Source organism: Paroedura picta, chromosome 2 (genome assembly GCF_049243985.1).
Source record: "Paroedura picta isolate Pp20150507F chromosome 2, Ppicta_v3.0, whole genome shotgun sequence".
Classification (NCBI taxonomy): domain Eukaryota; kingdom Metazoa; phylum Chordata; class Lepidosauria; order Squamata; family Gekkonidae; genus Paroedura; species Paroedura picta.
This window is the reverse complement of record NC_135370.1, coordinates 135,711,138-135,724,047: the sequence shown is the minus strand read 5'-3', so window position 1 is coordinate 135,724,047 and position 12,910 is coordinate 135,711,138. Positions and strand designations below refer to the sequence as shown.

General features: G+C 36.7%; 1 protein-coding gene across 1 annotated transcript in view; it reads left to right on the top strand.

Annotated features, from left to right (window-relative positions):
* Positions 1 to 12,910, top strand: part of RYR3 (ryanodine receptor 3) — a 367,896-nt gene that overhangs the window by 144,497 nt on the left and 210,489 nt on the right. Inside the window, exons 22-29 of the mRNA XM_077322945.1 lie at positions 162 to 265; positions 2,025 to 2,108; positions 3,634 to 3,793; positions 4,288 to 4,435; positions 8,352 to 8,557; positions 9,333 to 9,507; positions 10,599 to 10,807; positions 11,488 to 11,666. Of these exons, the coding sequence (XP_077179060.1) occupies positions 162 to 265; positions 2,025 to 2,108; positions 3,634 to 3,793; positions 4,288 to 4,435; positions 8,352 to 8,557; positions 9,333 to 9,507; positions 10,599 to 10,807; positions 11,488 to 11,666 (1,265 nt within the window). The remainder of the gene's footprint in view (positions 1 to 161; positions 266 to 2,024; positions 2,109 to 3,633; positions 3,794 to 4,287; positions 4,436 to 8,351; positions 8,558 to 9,332; positions 9,508 to 10,598; positions 10,808 to 11,487; positions 11,667 to 12,910) is intronic.

Sequence of the window (12,910 nt, the reverse complement as noted above, 5' to 3'; positions counted from 1 at the left end):
GTATACAGCTGTTAATATATATCAATGAATTATTGTCTTTAGGTAAAAAACTGTGATGTATGGCTTATGAAATTTATCATTTTTAAAGTGTATTTTGCTGTCTTGCAAGGTTGAAGTTGGTCTAAAATAGTTTTCAGTAATATTTGAATATTCCATTCCAGATAAGAGATGATAATAAAAGACAACACCCATGTCTAGTAGAATTTTTTAAGTTACCTGAAACAGAAAAGAACTACAACCTACAGATGTCGACTGAAACTCTGAAGTGAGTTATAAATGGAAGAAAGATATAAAGCACTATCATACATAGGCTCCTGGCACGTTCTTTGACTTTCATATTTGGTACATATTTAGAATAAACAATAAATTATGTATGTGAACAGTTTATGGCAAACCAAATATTTGCTCTTCAGTCCTTAAATCACAGCTCACATCTGTGAAACTCTATTATTTTTATGAGGTGATTATAGTAGGTTTCATTATAGTAGTTGCCCCTTCCCTTTCAACTTCATAGCTTCTTGAGGTTTGGCCATTGGTAGAGGGACAACTTCAAATGTATTTGGTGAAATGTACCCCTAAAATATTAACAAATTGCCACTGAAAAATACAATTGGTACTCTGCTGCAAAACATTATTTCTTACAAATTTCCATTAATATTTCAGTAGAAAACATAGAGCATAGGATTTAATTGCTATTGAATGACCTCAGAAGTATCTAGCAAGGATATTGTATCAAGGGGGGGGGGAGCTGCCATGTAGTTGATTCACAGCCCAAGGAACATGTGATCTAAGTGTTTGTTCCATAATCTAAAAGTACATTGATCTCAGTTTAGCTATTTTAGCTTCTAGAGAATGTTCAGGCTTGATTTGCTCTCAGACCCACATTTGTGTTTTTGGTAGTCCACAGTATCTGAAAACAATTCCACATTTCAGAGGAATCTGCTTTCTGTCAGATGTCTTCATTGTTCATCTTCCATATCCATACATAATAATGGGAAATACTATGGCGTGAATTAACTTGAATATAGTCACCAGAGACACATTCTCACACTTAGGGATCTTTTTTTAGCTTTTTCATGGCTGCCTTCCCCAGTTCCAATCTCGTACTGACTTCTTGGATGCAGTATACGTTTTGGATGATAATGCAGCCATCTTTACTGTTTTCTGCCAGTAATGTAGCATCATCTGCATACTGCAAATTGTCAATATTCCTTCCACCAATTTTCACTCCACCTTCATCTAAATCTAATCCAGCTTTCTTTAAGCTTCTCCCTTAATTAGTTTAAATCATTGTGAATCTTCTAAATCTGGTCTTATATAGAAAGTTTCAAAGACAAGTTGCAGGACAAATTCTGATATAAGAAGTGGCTCTTTTTATTAAAACACATTTGGATGGGATCAAAAGGATACCTCTTGATTTGAGACAGAAGCATTAATCATTACATATGCCATTTGACCAGTTAGGACTGAAGTCTCCCTTCAGCTGATAGCTACGACTTTACAGAAAAACAGGCAATGATCTGTATCCATCTATGCAATTTTGAGTATTTCAAGGTATAAGCATTCTTCAGTTGGGGCAGCAAGTTCCACCCATATCTCCTCCTGCTGCTGCAAACACCTCAGAGTTGTTCCTGGGCCCTCAAGAACAGCATAGGGGGTCAACGAAGGTCTGTAGACAGTGTATTGGCTGATATTATTGCCCCCTTAAAAAGCACTTTACACCTACATTTTCAAAACGTATGTTGGGATACAGACCAGTGACACAGAAAACAAGCTAAACCGTCATAGTACAAGGAAAGAAAATAAAGGTAAATCACTCTCTGAACAAGCCCCATCTCCTGGGCTACATGAATGAAATATGAGGCACAATCACATGTCTCCAAATATCTTGTCTATATTTATAGTAGTTAACTGGTGGCAAGGAAAAGTGAGGCATAAAAATTATCTGAGAAGGAAGAAAAGTCTGATTTCTCCCCATAGTACTTAATAGAAGATGTAAATGTATCAATTAACTACTTTTACAGAACTCTTTTGGCTCTTGGATGCCACATTGTTCATGTCAATCCAGGAGCAGAGGAAGAACTTAAGAAAATCAAGCTCCAAAAAAAGTAAGCTCATTATAAAAATAATGACTGTGCTGATTTCATATGATATTCCATTATTTGATATTTATTCTGAAGTGTTTTCCAAGATAGACTGAAGGTAATCAATACCACATCTTAATCCATCAACAGAATGCAGCTTTTTCATCTGAGTTCCCAATACTGGTTTAATCAAATTCAGGATTTTTTTGGAAATCCCAAAGTTTTCAGGTCCGGTGGACTGAAGAGGAAAAATATGAGTTCAAAAACAAAAAGCCACACAGATCCTGGAGCTGAGTTGGTTTCTTCTGAAGCCTGATTTAAATTGGAATACAGGAGACCCCAGTGCAAAGCTGAGTTATACATTAAGTAGAGAAGAAGAGAAGAGTTGGTTCTTATATGCCGCTTTTCTCTACTCAAAGGAGTTTCAAAGCAGCCTACAATCGCCTTCCCTTTCCTCTCCCACAACAGAAAACCTGTGAGGTAGGTGAGGCTGAGAGAGCCCTGATATTTACTATGCAATTAGAATAGCTTTATCAGTGTTGTAGTGAGGCCAAGGTCACCCAGCTGGTTACATGTGGGGGAGCGGGGAATCAAGCCCAGACTGCCAGATTAGAAATCTGAACTCCTAACCACTACACCAAACTGGGTCTCACTTTTACTGCCTTGAGGACTCACACAGCCATTATAATATGCTGTTTTGCCCTGGGATAGTTGTCCCAGTTTTTCCCATGACCACAAAGGGAGCCTTTGGACTGCTTCCCCACTGCCCACCCCGGATTTTTATTCTTGCACGAGGTAGCTGATGGACAGGAAGTGGAAATTTTCCACTGGAATTTTTTTCCCTATTTTGACTTGTCAGTCATTTTCACATGGCACAAACTCCCTATCACCTTCCAGTGGCATTTGTGGCATTTGAGCAATCCCTCCTCCAATCTTTAAATCTTTTTTAAAAATAATAAAACCTAATGTTATTGCCATGCAATATAACAACAACAACAACAACAACAACAATTCTTCAGCTCAGGTAGATCCAAATTTACACTCCTATTTGAATGGCAAGAATTTGCTGCCTTCAAAAGCAGGATACAGTGCAGAAATTGTCAACATCAGTAGCTGGAGGATTAGCCCAAGCTAGGCTGGCTACCTTTCCAGCTTATTTGATGCTCTCCTCTGCCTGGAAAGGAGGGGAGCAGTACACAGAAAAAAGAACTGAAACTGAAACAAATCCTGAAAATTGAACAGTCATTCATACAATCCGTATTTGGCCTGGATCAATTTGGGCCAAATCCAAGATGGCATGAATTTGTTTGTGTGTGTGCACATGTCAAGTTGTGCCTGTGAGTCACACCATGGATTTATCACTTAATATGTAGAATGGAACCTGTCAAGAGCTTTAACTACTCATATAATCTTTTTCAATCTCTATTTTAAAATAATAATTTGATTCAGGATTCTCCAGAGCTTTTGTATTTAACTGATTTTGAATAATTAATAAGACTGATTTAGGACAAATTTACTTGTTCCCATGTTATATTTTTGTGGTTTACAGTTACATGATGTCCAATGGTTATAAACCAGCCCCTCTTGATCTTTCTGAAGTGAAATTATCACCTGCACAAGAAGTTTTGGTTGATAAACTTGCAGAAAATGCACATAATGTTTGGGCAAAAGACAGAATAAAGCAAGGTTGGACCTATGGAATTCAGCAGGTAAGGGATATTTTTCAAAAATATTGTAAAGAGTTTTGGTCAACAGAGAGAGGTCCATGATTAGATGATATGGTACTGTAGATGTGTTTAATTTCATGAAAATAAGGTCTAATTGATGAGTATTTTATCAAGAAAGTTTATGCTTAGTAAACTCTGCTAATGTGGTGAGGAAACATATTTATTACATGACAGTTATTTTCACCTGATGGTCTGTATTGTTTTAATTGGCCTAGTGTTGTATGTGAGTATATCTTAAGAGCAAACAAATTTGTGTCATAATTAATAGTGTAACTTCTTCCCCAAAGATCAGTTCTATAGACCTAAAAATTGATATTCTTGTGTACTTTGTATGTGCTTGTACATGTTCTTGTTTGCTTTTTGTTTATTTAAAAGGACTATATAAGTAAATTTTTGCATGAAAATATATATTTAAAATATTATTCCATATGTGTATTTAACTTGAGTAATACGTTTCTTTCATATATTTTTTTCAGGATCTCAAAAACAAACGAAACCCTAGACTGGTACCATATCTACTATTAGATGAACGTACTAAGAAATCTAACAGAGATAGCCTTCGTGAAGCTGTTCGTACTTTTTCAGGTTATGGATATAATATTGAGCCACCTGATCAAGAATTAGGCACGTTGTTACAATTTGTTAATACCTTATATTAAATCTAACACTTTGCACTCTTTCATCTATAGAAATGTCATATATCCTTGATTTTAAGCATTAATGGCCCCACCAAAGCCCTTTTTGTAGCTTTTGTGGACTCAGCCACAGCATTTGATACAATCAATAGAGCCCGCCTTTGGGAAAAGCTAGCCAAAACAAACATTGATAAACGCCTATTATTCCTCCTACAAGCACTACACACGGACATACATGCAAAAGTCAGTGTTGGTATTTCTGGCTCAGTGACTGACCCAATTCCAATTCAGAGAGGGTTGTGTCCTGGCCCCCATGCTGTTTAATGTTTAATGTTTATTTGAATGATATTGTTTTGAGGTTAACTGGACCAGAGTTTACTCCTCCCTCCTTTGGGCAGCAAAAAGTATCAATCTTATTATATGTGGATGATATGGTTTTAATTTCATGCACCTGCATTGGATTAAAGAGGTTGTTGGTCAAGCTAGGAGATTATTGTAACGAGGAGGCTCTTAATATAAATTACAACAAGACCAAAGTCGTGGTCTTTAGGAGAAGGCCAAAGAGATTTAAATGGAACATCCATAATATTCCCATTGAACAAAGCAGCTCATTCAAATACCTGGGAGTGACCTTCACTCAGTGAGACACTGAGTTGGAACAACCATTTAGCCTTGATTAAGGCCTCCACTCTTAAAATAATTGGGGCCATACTAAGATTCTATGCATCTAAGGGAGGATTTCTTATTGATCCAGCAATAAAACTATTTGTAGCCAAGGCCTTACCCCATCTCCTTTATGGTATCGAAGTCTGGGGATGGAGGGATCATCTGATTTCTAGTTTGGAAGTGATTCAGAATCACTTCCTTAGACGTATTTTGGCCTTACCTAAAGGAACTCCTGCCGCAAATATGCGTGCAGAGTTAGGGCTTCCATCGATCAGGGCTCGAGTCCACTTAGCTTTGTTAAAATTTTGGGCAAAACATAGGAAAAACACTACCAATTCAATATTCAAGCAATGTTTTGAACTAACCTTGAATACTGAACCTTTCCGACATGCCAGTTATGATAAAATACAATCACGGTATTCCATCCCAGATGATTTATTAAGAGCACAAGTTGATGGGTCTAATCTGAGAGACTGGATCTTTAATACTGATGCCATACTGGATAGACAAACAATAATAAAATCTAACTTTTCTCCTTTGTTTAAACTATTCAAAACAGTCCATCTCAGATCAGACTATTTAGTAACCATCTCTGTACAAAAACTTCGAATGGCGTTTGCTCATTTACGCTTTCAAGTTATGCCATCAGCCCTACTCTCAGGCCGTTTTTCTGGTGTACCTTTTGCCCTTCGCCTATGTATTTGTGGAGAACCTGCTGTTGAAGACCTTTATCATTATGTTTTGGATTGCCCACTATACTTGGAGCCAAGAACCAAATATATTGAGAGATGTTTGAGTGGCCAGAACTTCCCTATGAATTTGGACAAAATAGCATTTTTATTATCAGATAACAACCCCCTAATTAGTTGTAATGTTTCCCTATTTGCATTAGCCGCAAGGAAAATTCAAGCCAAACTTATGCCACCAGAGAGCTAGAAACCTGAATTCTTATTGTCTTTTATTATCTATAGACTACCACATGTATTGTTCTAATTCTTTTACTGTTTTTATATCAACTGATATGATATTGATTGCATTGCATTGTAATGGCCTATGGCTGGAAACAATAAAGTCTTATGTATGTATATATCCTTGATTTACTACAGTATCCTCATATGCCAGTTACATGATAGGAGAACTGGAAAATATTGCAAGGACTGTAAGGTGCCACTTCTAATTTCCTTTACCTTGCTTGACATGGAAACAATTTTTTTTGGGGGGGGGATTGATTTCTAGACTAATCCAGTTTAAATCAATCTTCACCTGAAATCAAACCACCCAAACCAGCCTTGGTTGAATTGCCAAACCACAATTCAGGTGCAATTCAGCCATATAGACATTGGGTGGTTTAAAGTTTAAAGTGACTAAAATGTTCCCTTTATTCCATGGTCTGGAGAGTGGGTATGGGTTCGAGGTATAGGGACCAAATTTGTAGCATAGCTGCAGGAGTCTGTCTTCAAAGTTTCCAAAGATTGGATCAGGGATCCAATTCTATGGGTGCCAAAAGAGGTGACACCATCTAACCTGCATTGTTTCCAATAGCAAGAAAAATAAGGTTCTCTGTCTTGTCTCGCCATTTGAGAACACTTGATTTTGGATGGGGGCACCCTCTTTGGGTGTTTGTAAAATTGGACGCCCTGGTCCAATCTTTCTGAAATTTGGAGGTTATTTTGAGGAGAGGGTCCCTCAACTATGCTGTGAATTTGGTGCCTCTGTCTTAAACCCCTGGCCTCCCCAGACCACAGAACAGATGGAAAGGGAAAAATTTCCCCTTGACTTCAATGGCACCGTTGACTTCAGTGGTGCTGAATAGCTTATGGTTCAGCTCCAGGATCAGTGTGGCTAAATCATTTTCTTGTAAGATAGCATTTGTACACATAATTATGGTGTTTCAATAAATAAATAAATAACTTAGAGTTGTTTCAGCATATCAGTTTTCTATATGAGATCACAACAGATTGCAATTTGGAAACAACAATAGAGCAAAATTGGTTTAAGAATTACTGTAAGTCAGGATAGTTTTAACAGCACTATGTTATAAAAAGGGTTTTGAGATATTTCTATTTTTGTATTTCTGTTTTATCTTTAAAAAGGTAAAGGTATCCCCTGTGTAAGCACCGGGTCATGTCTGACTCTTGGGGTGACGCTCTCTAGCGTTTTCATGGCAGACTCAATACGGGGTGGTTTGCCAGTGCCTTCCCCAGTCATTACCTTTTACCCCCCAGCAAGCTGGGTACTCATTTGAGCTCTTTATTAGGACCCCAACATGGTAGAAGAAGGATTGAACTGAACCAAAAAAACACACAACTAACTACAACTTATACATAGCTTGGTCCTTGGCAGAACTACAGACACAACAATGTGCTCCTTGGTTCCTTCCCTCAGTTCCTTTTCATTTGTTTGTTTATATTTGTATTTATCAACTGACTCATGGTAAGGGTAAAAGGTAAAGGTTTCCCCTCTGCAAGCACCAGGTCATGTCTGACCCTTGGGGTGATGCCCTCCAGTGGCAGACTCAATACGGGGTGGTTTGCCAGTGCCTTCCCCAGTCACTACCTTTTACCCCCCCCCCCCAGCAAGCTGGGTACTCATTTTACCGACCTCGGAAGGATGGAAGGCTGAGTTAACCTTGAGCCAGCTGCTGGGATTGAACTCCCAGCCTCATGGGCAGAGCTTCAGGTGGCATGTCTACTGCCTTACCACTCTGTGCCACAAGTTTTATCTTTAGACAGACCCAAATCATTGCAACTCTGTAATACAGAAAAAGAAATATTGAAACTCCATTAATTTTTATCAGACAATTTTAATAATGACTGAAGAAGCGGTGCCAGTTTCCAAATGATTAGTGGATTTTGTTGCTCTGTGGACTAGTTTCAAACCCGATATTTTGTTTACAAACTTTTCAGTTAATTTACTGGGAAATATTTTGGATCTTTAAGTTCTCTAGCTTTCTACAGTACATGGTAAACGCTGCTGGATATTTGTTTTAAAATATAGATGTTGACATTCTTATACTATCTAAATTAGTCATTCTGCATGTATGGAAGGCAAATGTCTGAAGAACATAATATACAATGGTAGGATGTAGCGTGTTTTTTTGTTTAAGTCTGCAATTTTTTCAAAGTATATTGTATACTTTTAAAAGAGTCGTGTAATTCTCGCAGTGAAGACAGCGGAAAAATAAGAACTTGGAATTTTCAGTTATAATTAATTTTTCATGTCTTTTTATGTTTTGACAGCTGACCAAACTGTGGAGAAAGTGAGCATTGACAAGATACGCTTCTTCAGAGTAGAGCAGTCTTATGCAGTTAAGACTGGAAAATGGTATTTTGAATTTGAAGCGGTAACAGGAGGAGATATGCGTGTTGGGTGGGCAAAACCAGGCTGTCGTCCTGATGTAGAACTGGGTGCTGATGACCAAGCATTTGTGTTTGAAGGCAGCAAAGTTAGTACATGAGATTACAATATTAAATAATCAATGGAAAATCTAAGTTTGTGGCAGTGTCTAATCCATCCCCAAGATGTGGAAACCAAATATGATTGAAATATGATCTAGAAGTACTACATAATATTTTTTAGTGATGGATATTTTTATTGGTGGTTCTTACAGTATTTTTCTAAAACAAATTGTGTTTCTGATACTTGAGTAGATTGTTTGCAGTTTGATTACAGAATTTGCCTGGATGATTCCCCCCCCCCCTCCTTCAGAATTTGTAGCATTGTTCTAGTTTTTGTTTGAAGGCATGATACTAACAGGTAATCAAATATAGACAGAAAACTAGAAACAGAAAATATTGTACCCTTCCTTCAAGGTGTAAGGAGGTTTCCTTAAGCTTAATTTTAATTAGAGGAAAGGAAACTGGAGACTTTTGACTCTTTGTAAAAAAAAATATGTGGATGTTTCTAAGCATGCATTACAAGGAATTAATCTATGAGCAAACAAAGGCAATTTTAATTCCAAAACAATATCAATTCAGGCTCCAGATCTAATTGGCTTAGACCAAATCAAAGTATTCCTATATAATATTTTTACAAACTAATTCAAAGCGCTTCACATTCATACACATATACAATTAACTGAACAACTTTGTAGGAGAGTATGCCTTATGTATTGCTCATTATTTGATGTGATTAATATTGTTTCTTTGCTAAAACTAGCTTTTAAAAACATGTACCTATTACAAATATGTTCTAATATGTTTTACCTGTTTTTTTTTAAGGGTCAGCGCTGGCACCAAGGGAGTGGCTTCTTTGGACGAAATTGGCAAGCTGGAGATGTGGTGGGCTGCATGATAAATCTAGATGACAAATCCATTATCTTTACTCTGAATGGGGAATTACTTATAACAAATAAAGGTTCAGAGCTTGCTTTTGCTGACTTTGAAATAGATAATGGTAAGATCAATTTTAATTTTTTTTTTCAAAAATACTGGTAGATGTAAATAAATAGTATATTTTACCATATGTTTCAAATTGGGTGCTTCATAGCTTTCAGTCTCCAATGCATAATGGGTAGTAATTATCATCAGAGCTCATAGTAAATAATTTCACAGGGAGCTTTTATTTGTTATTAGTAACCTTGCAAGTATTTTGAAAACTGAAAGATAGAACTATGAATTTCTTGACACTGGACAATTAAGATGTATCTCAGGAATGGTGCTGTGTTCTTGAGGTTATTCCAGTATTCTTATAGAACCTAGAAGACAGTCTCTAGAAATATAGCTTCTACTGATTTGCCCTCCATTGGGCTAACTGTTAACTTGTCTGTTCTAACAGCTAACACGTGCTAAAAAACTGAGTCTTACAGAATTCTTAAAGCTGAAGGAGATAAGGAAACATCTTGTAAAACGTCTATTTAACCAAAATTTGCTTCCAGCTTATTTTGATAAGAGAAAGTGTTCTGTGGCTTTAAGGAGTATTATTGTTCTGACTATATACATACTTACATATGCAGAATGAGAGCGAGATATTTCTCAAATTCGGAATTGTTTTTTAATTTAAAGATAATTTGTTTAATAAGGGTCATGCTTCACAGCATGAAAATCAGTGAAGACTACTATAGATAGCTGTTTCCTGAAACCTCTTGTATGTAATTTTAATGCATAATTTGAAATCTCTGACATATTTATATTTATATCAGAATATAAAATGTTATAATAACACAGCAAATGGTTTATTTTTTTCTTTGGCACTGAATTAATAGCCAATCATTTCTACTATGATAAGATTCGATTAATGTTTTAGGTTAAAAGAAGAGGCATTGGTTTTTCAAAACATTATAGGAATAAACATAGGGTTTTATAAGAATATAGTCAAGTCTATTGATGTGCCATTTACGGAGTAATCATTAATGCTAAATTTCAAACTGAGAATTTTTTTTTAAATTACTTGCTTGAAGGATTTATGTTTCCATGATCACTGCTGAAGTATTCTACATAGACTTTTCCCTAATTCCTTATTAATTTAGGTTTTGTTTATTTATTTAGGTTTTGTCCCTATATGCTCATTGGGTCTGTCTCAGATTGGTCGAATGAATTTTGGAAGGGATGCCAGCACCTTCAAATATTATACAATGTGCGGCCTTCAAGAAGGCTTTGAACCTTTTGCAGTCAACATGAACAGAGATGTTGCTATGTGGTTTAGCAAACGCTTACCAACATTTGTCAATGTGCCAAAAAACCATCCTCATATTGAGGTAATATTGCATTTTAAGAATATACTAATCCTACATAATCCTTTGATCATCAAGAGTTATACCACAGAACCTCATATCTGTGTTGACTTATACGAAATGTCATAGATTGGTCTATGATTTCCACAGTTGAACCCTATGACTGCCTTTCACATAGTTTTTATCCAACATAGACTTTCTTGAAGAGAAACAGTAGTTCTCAGTTGCATCAAGTATTTCTTACTTGAAAAAACACTTAGCCAAAGATGGTTATGAGATCCATCCTACTATTTCTATAGTCAGACAATAACAGCTTCCCTATAACACCTCAGTTGGACACAAGAACATATGAAGCTGCCTTAGATCATAGGTTCATCAAGTCAATATTGGTTCTCAGGTAGAGGTCTTTCACATCACTTAGATGCTTCTAGATCAGCTTCCTGCAAAATAGGCTGTTCAAACATGAACTCTTTGATAGTGAATAGATTTTAATATTTGTTAACAATGTAGTATCTCAAGCAGCTTGGTTGCAAAAGTACATTTTTCTTCTACCTTAAAACCTAAACATCACAGATCTATATTATTTTGGATCTTCTTTCTTTGGGGGCAACATTGGGCCAATGTGGCATGATTGCCAAGAGCTAGTGGAATTGCTCTTTTTTCTTTATTTCATAAGCAAATTTTGAACAAATTTCATTTTTTAGGTGACAAGAATTGATGGAAACATTGATAGCCCACCACGTTTGAAAGTAACCCATAAGACATTCGGAACACAGAATAATAGTGCTGAAATTATATATTGTCGCTTGAGTATGCCTATTGAATTCCATTCATCGTTTAACTACTGTACTGGTTTGGAACTTATTGATGGTTTCCAAAAAAGGTTAGATTTAATTTTTGATTTATGCTTGGTTCAAACTTGGTTCCCCAAGTTCAAACTGCTCTTTTACAACTTGTGGAATGTTTCTCATTTATACAATAAAAGAGGGGGAACTGGAAGAACTTGGGGAGCATCTCTTTTATTTTCTCCTCCCTCTGTTTTCTCTTTCTCATCCCTGAAATCTCCCATAGATTCTCCCATTTTCCTGCTTTATCTGTCTTCCTGTCTTCAGCTATCTCTCCTTTCTTCCCACTGGTAGCATCTGTCTTGCACAGTGCTCAGTTGCAAGTTGAAGAATCCACAAAGACTTGCAGTAGGCACCTCACTTTCCTCCTGTACCACCCTCTCTACATCACCATCTTATTTCCTCTTTCACTCTACCTAGCCACCCCATACCCTCATATTTTCCTTCTTCCTTCTCTCTGTCCTATGCACAAATCAATCAGCCTTTATCTGCCCCTCTTCTTCAGCTATATCATTTTTACTGCTTTTATACCCCAACTTGATCCTCAATCGAGACCCAAAGCAGTTTATGTCATTCTCCAATCTTCCATTTTATTCTAACAAAAACTTAGACAGGTAGGTTGGGCTGAAAATTTGTGACTGACTCAGCATCACCCTGTCATCTTTTGTGGTGGAGTGGGAATTTGAACCTCATTGTGAACCTCTAATTGCTGCACATACTGGTTGGTTGCTGTTGAATACTAGTAAGCAGCCAGTCCTCAGTAAGTCATGTGAGTCACATGGTATCAAGATGCCTTGTGTTTAGTGCCAGGCCTGGCCCCCAATGAGTTCTCCCCAAGGCACCTAATAGAAGTCACATAATAAACAAATTAATAAAATAAATGCTACAACACTCCTGGAAAGGGACCTACCCCCTGCCTTTTATAGACAGAAACCAAGTATTGAAAGTTAACAGTACTATAGTGGTTGCCTACCAATGGCTAATGAAGGTATTTGTTTCTTAAGGCTACGGGTGTTACTGCTATTATTTTGGAATATTTTTTTACTCCTCCAGTTTATTTCCCCCACTGCAAACCTGGGTTTTTTCTTCTTTTAGAAAGATGCACCTTGTTTGTTCATGGTTGCAGTATCTGGACTACAGTAGCTACAGATGGCCAAGTTGAAAGTTAGATTTCTTGATAATTAATGGACAGCAGTTATACTAATTTTATTATCAAATGCAGTGAATAATTTTAAAGCTCGGAGGCTAAAATCCTTGATTTAAAAACAGAAATGCTATCTAT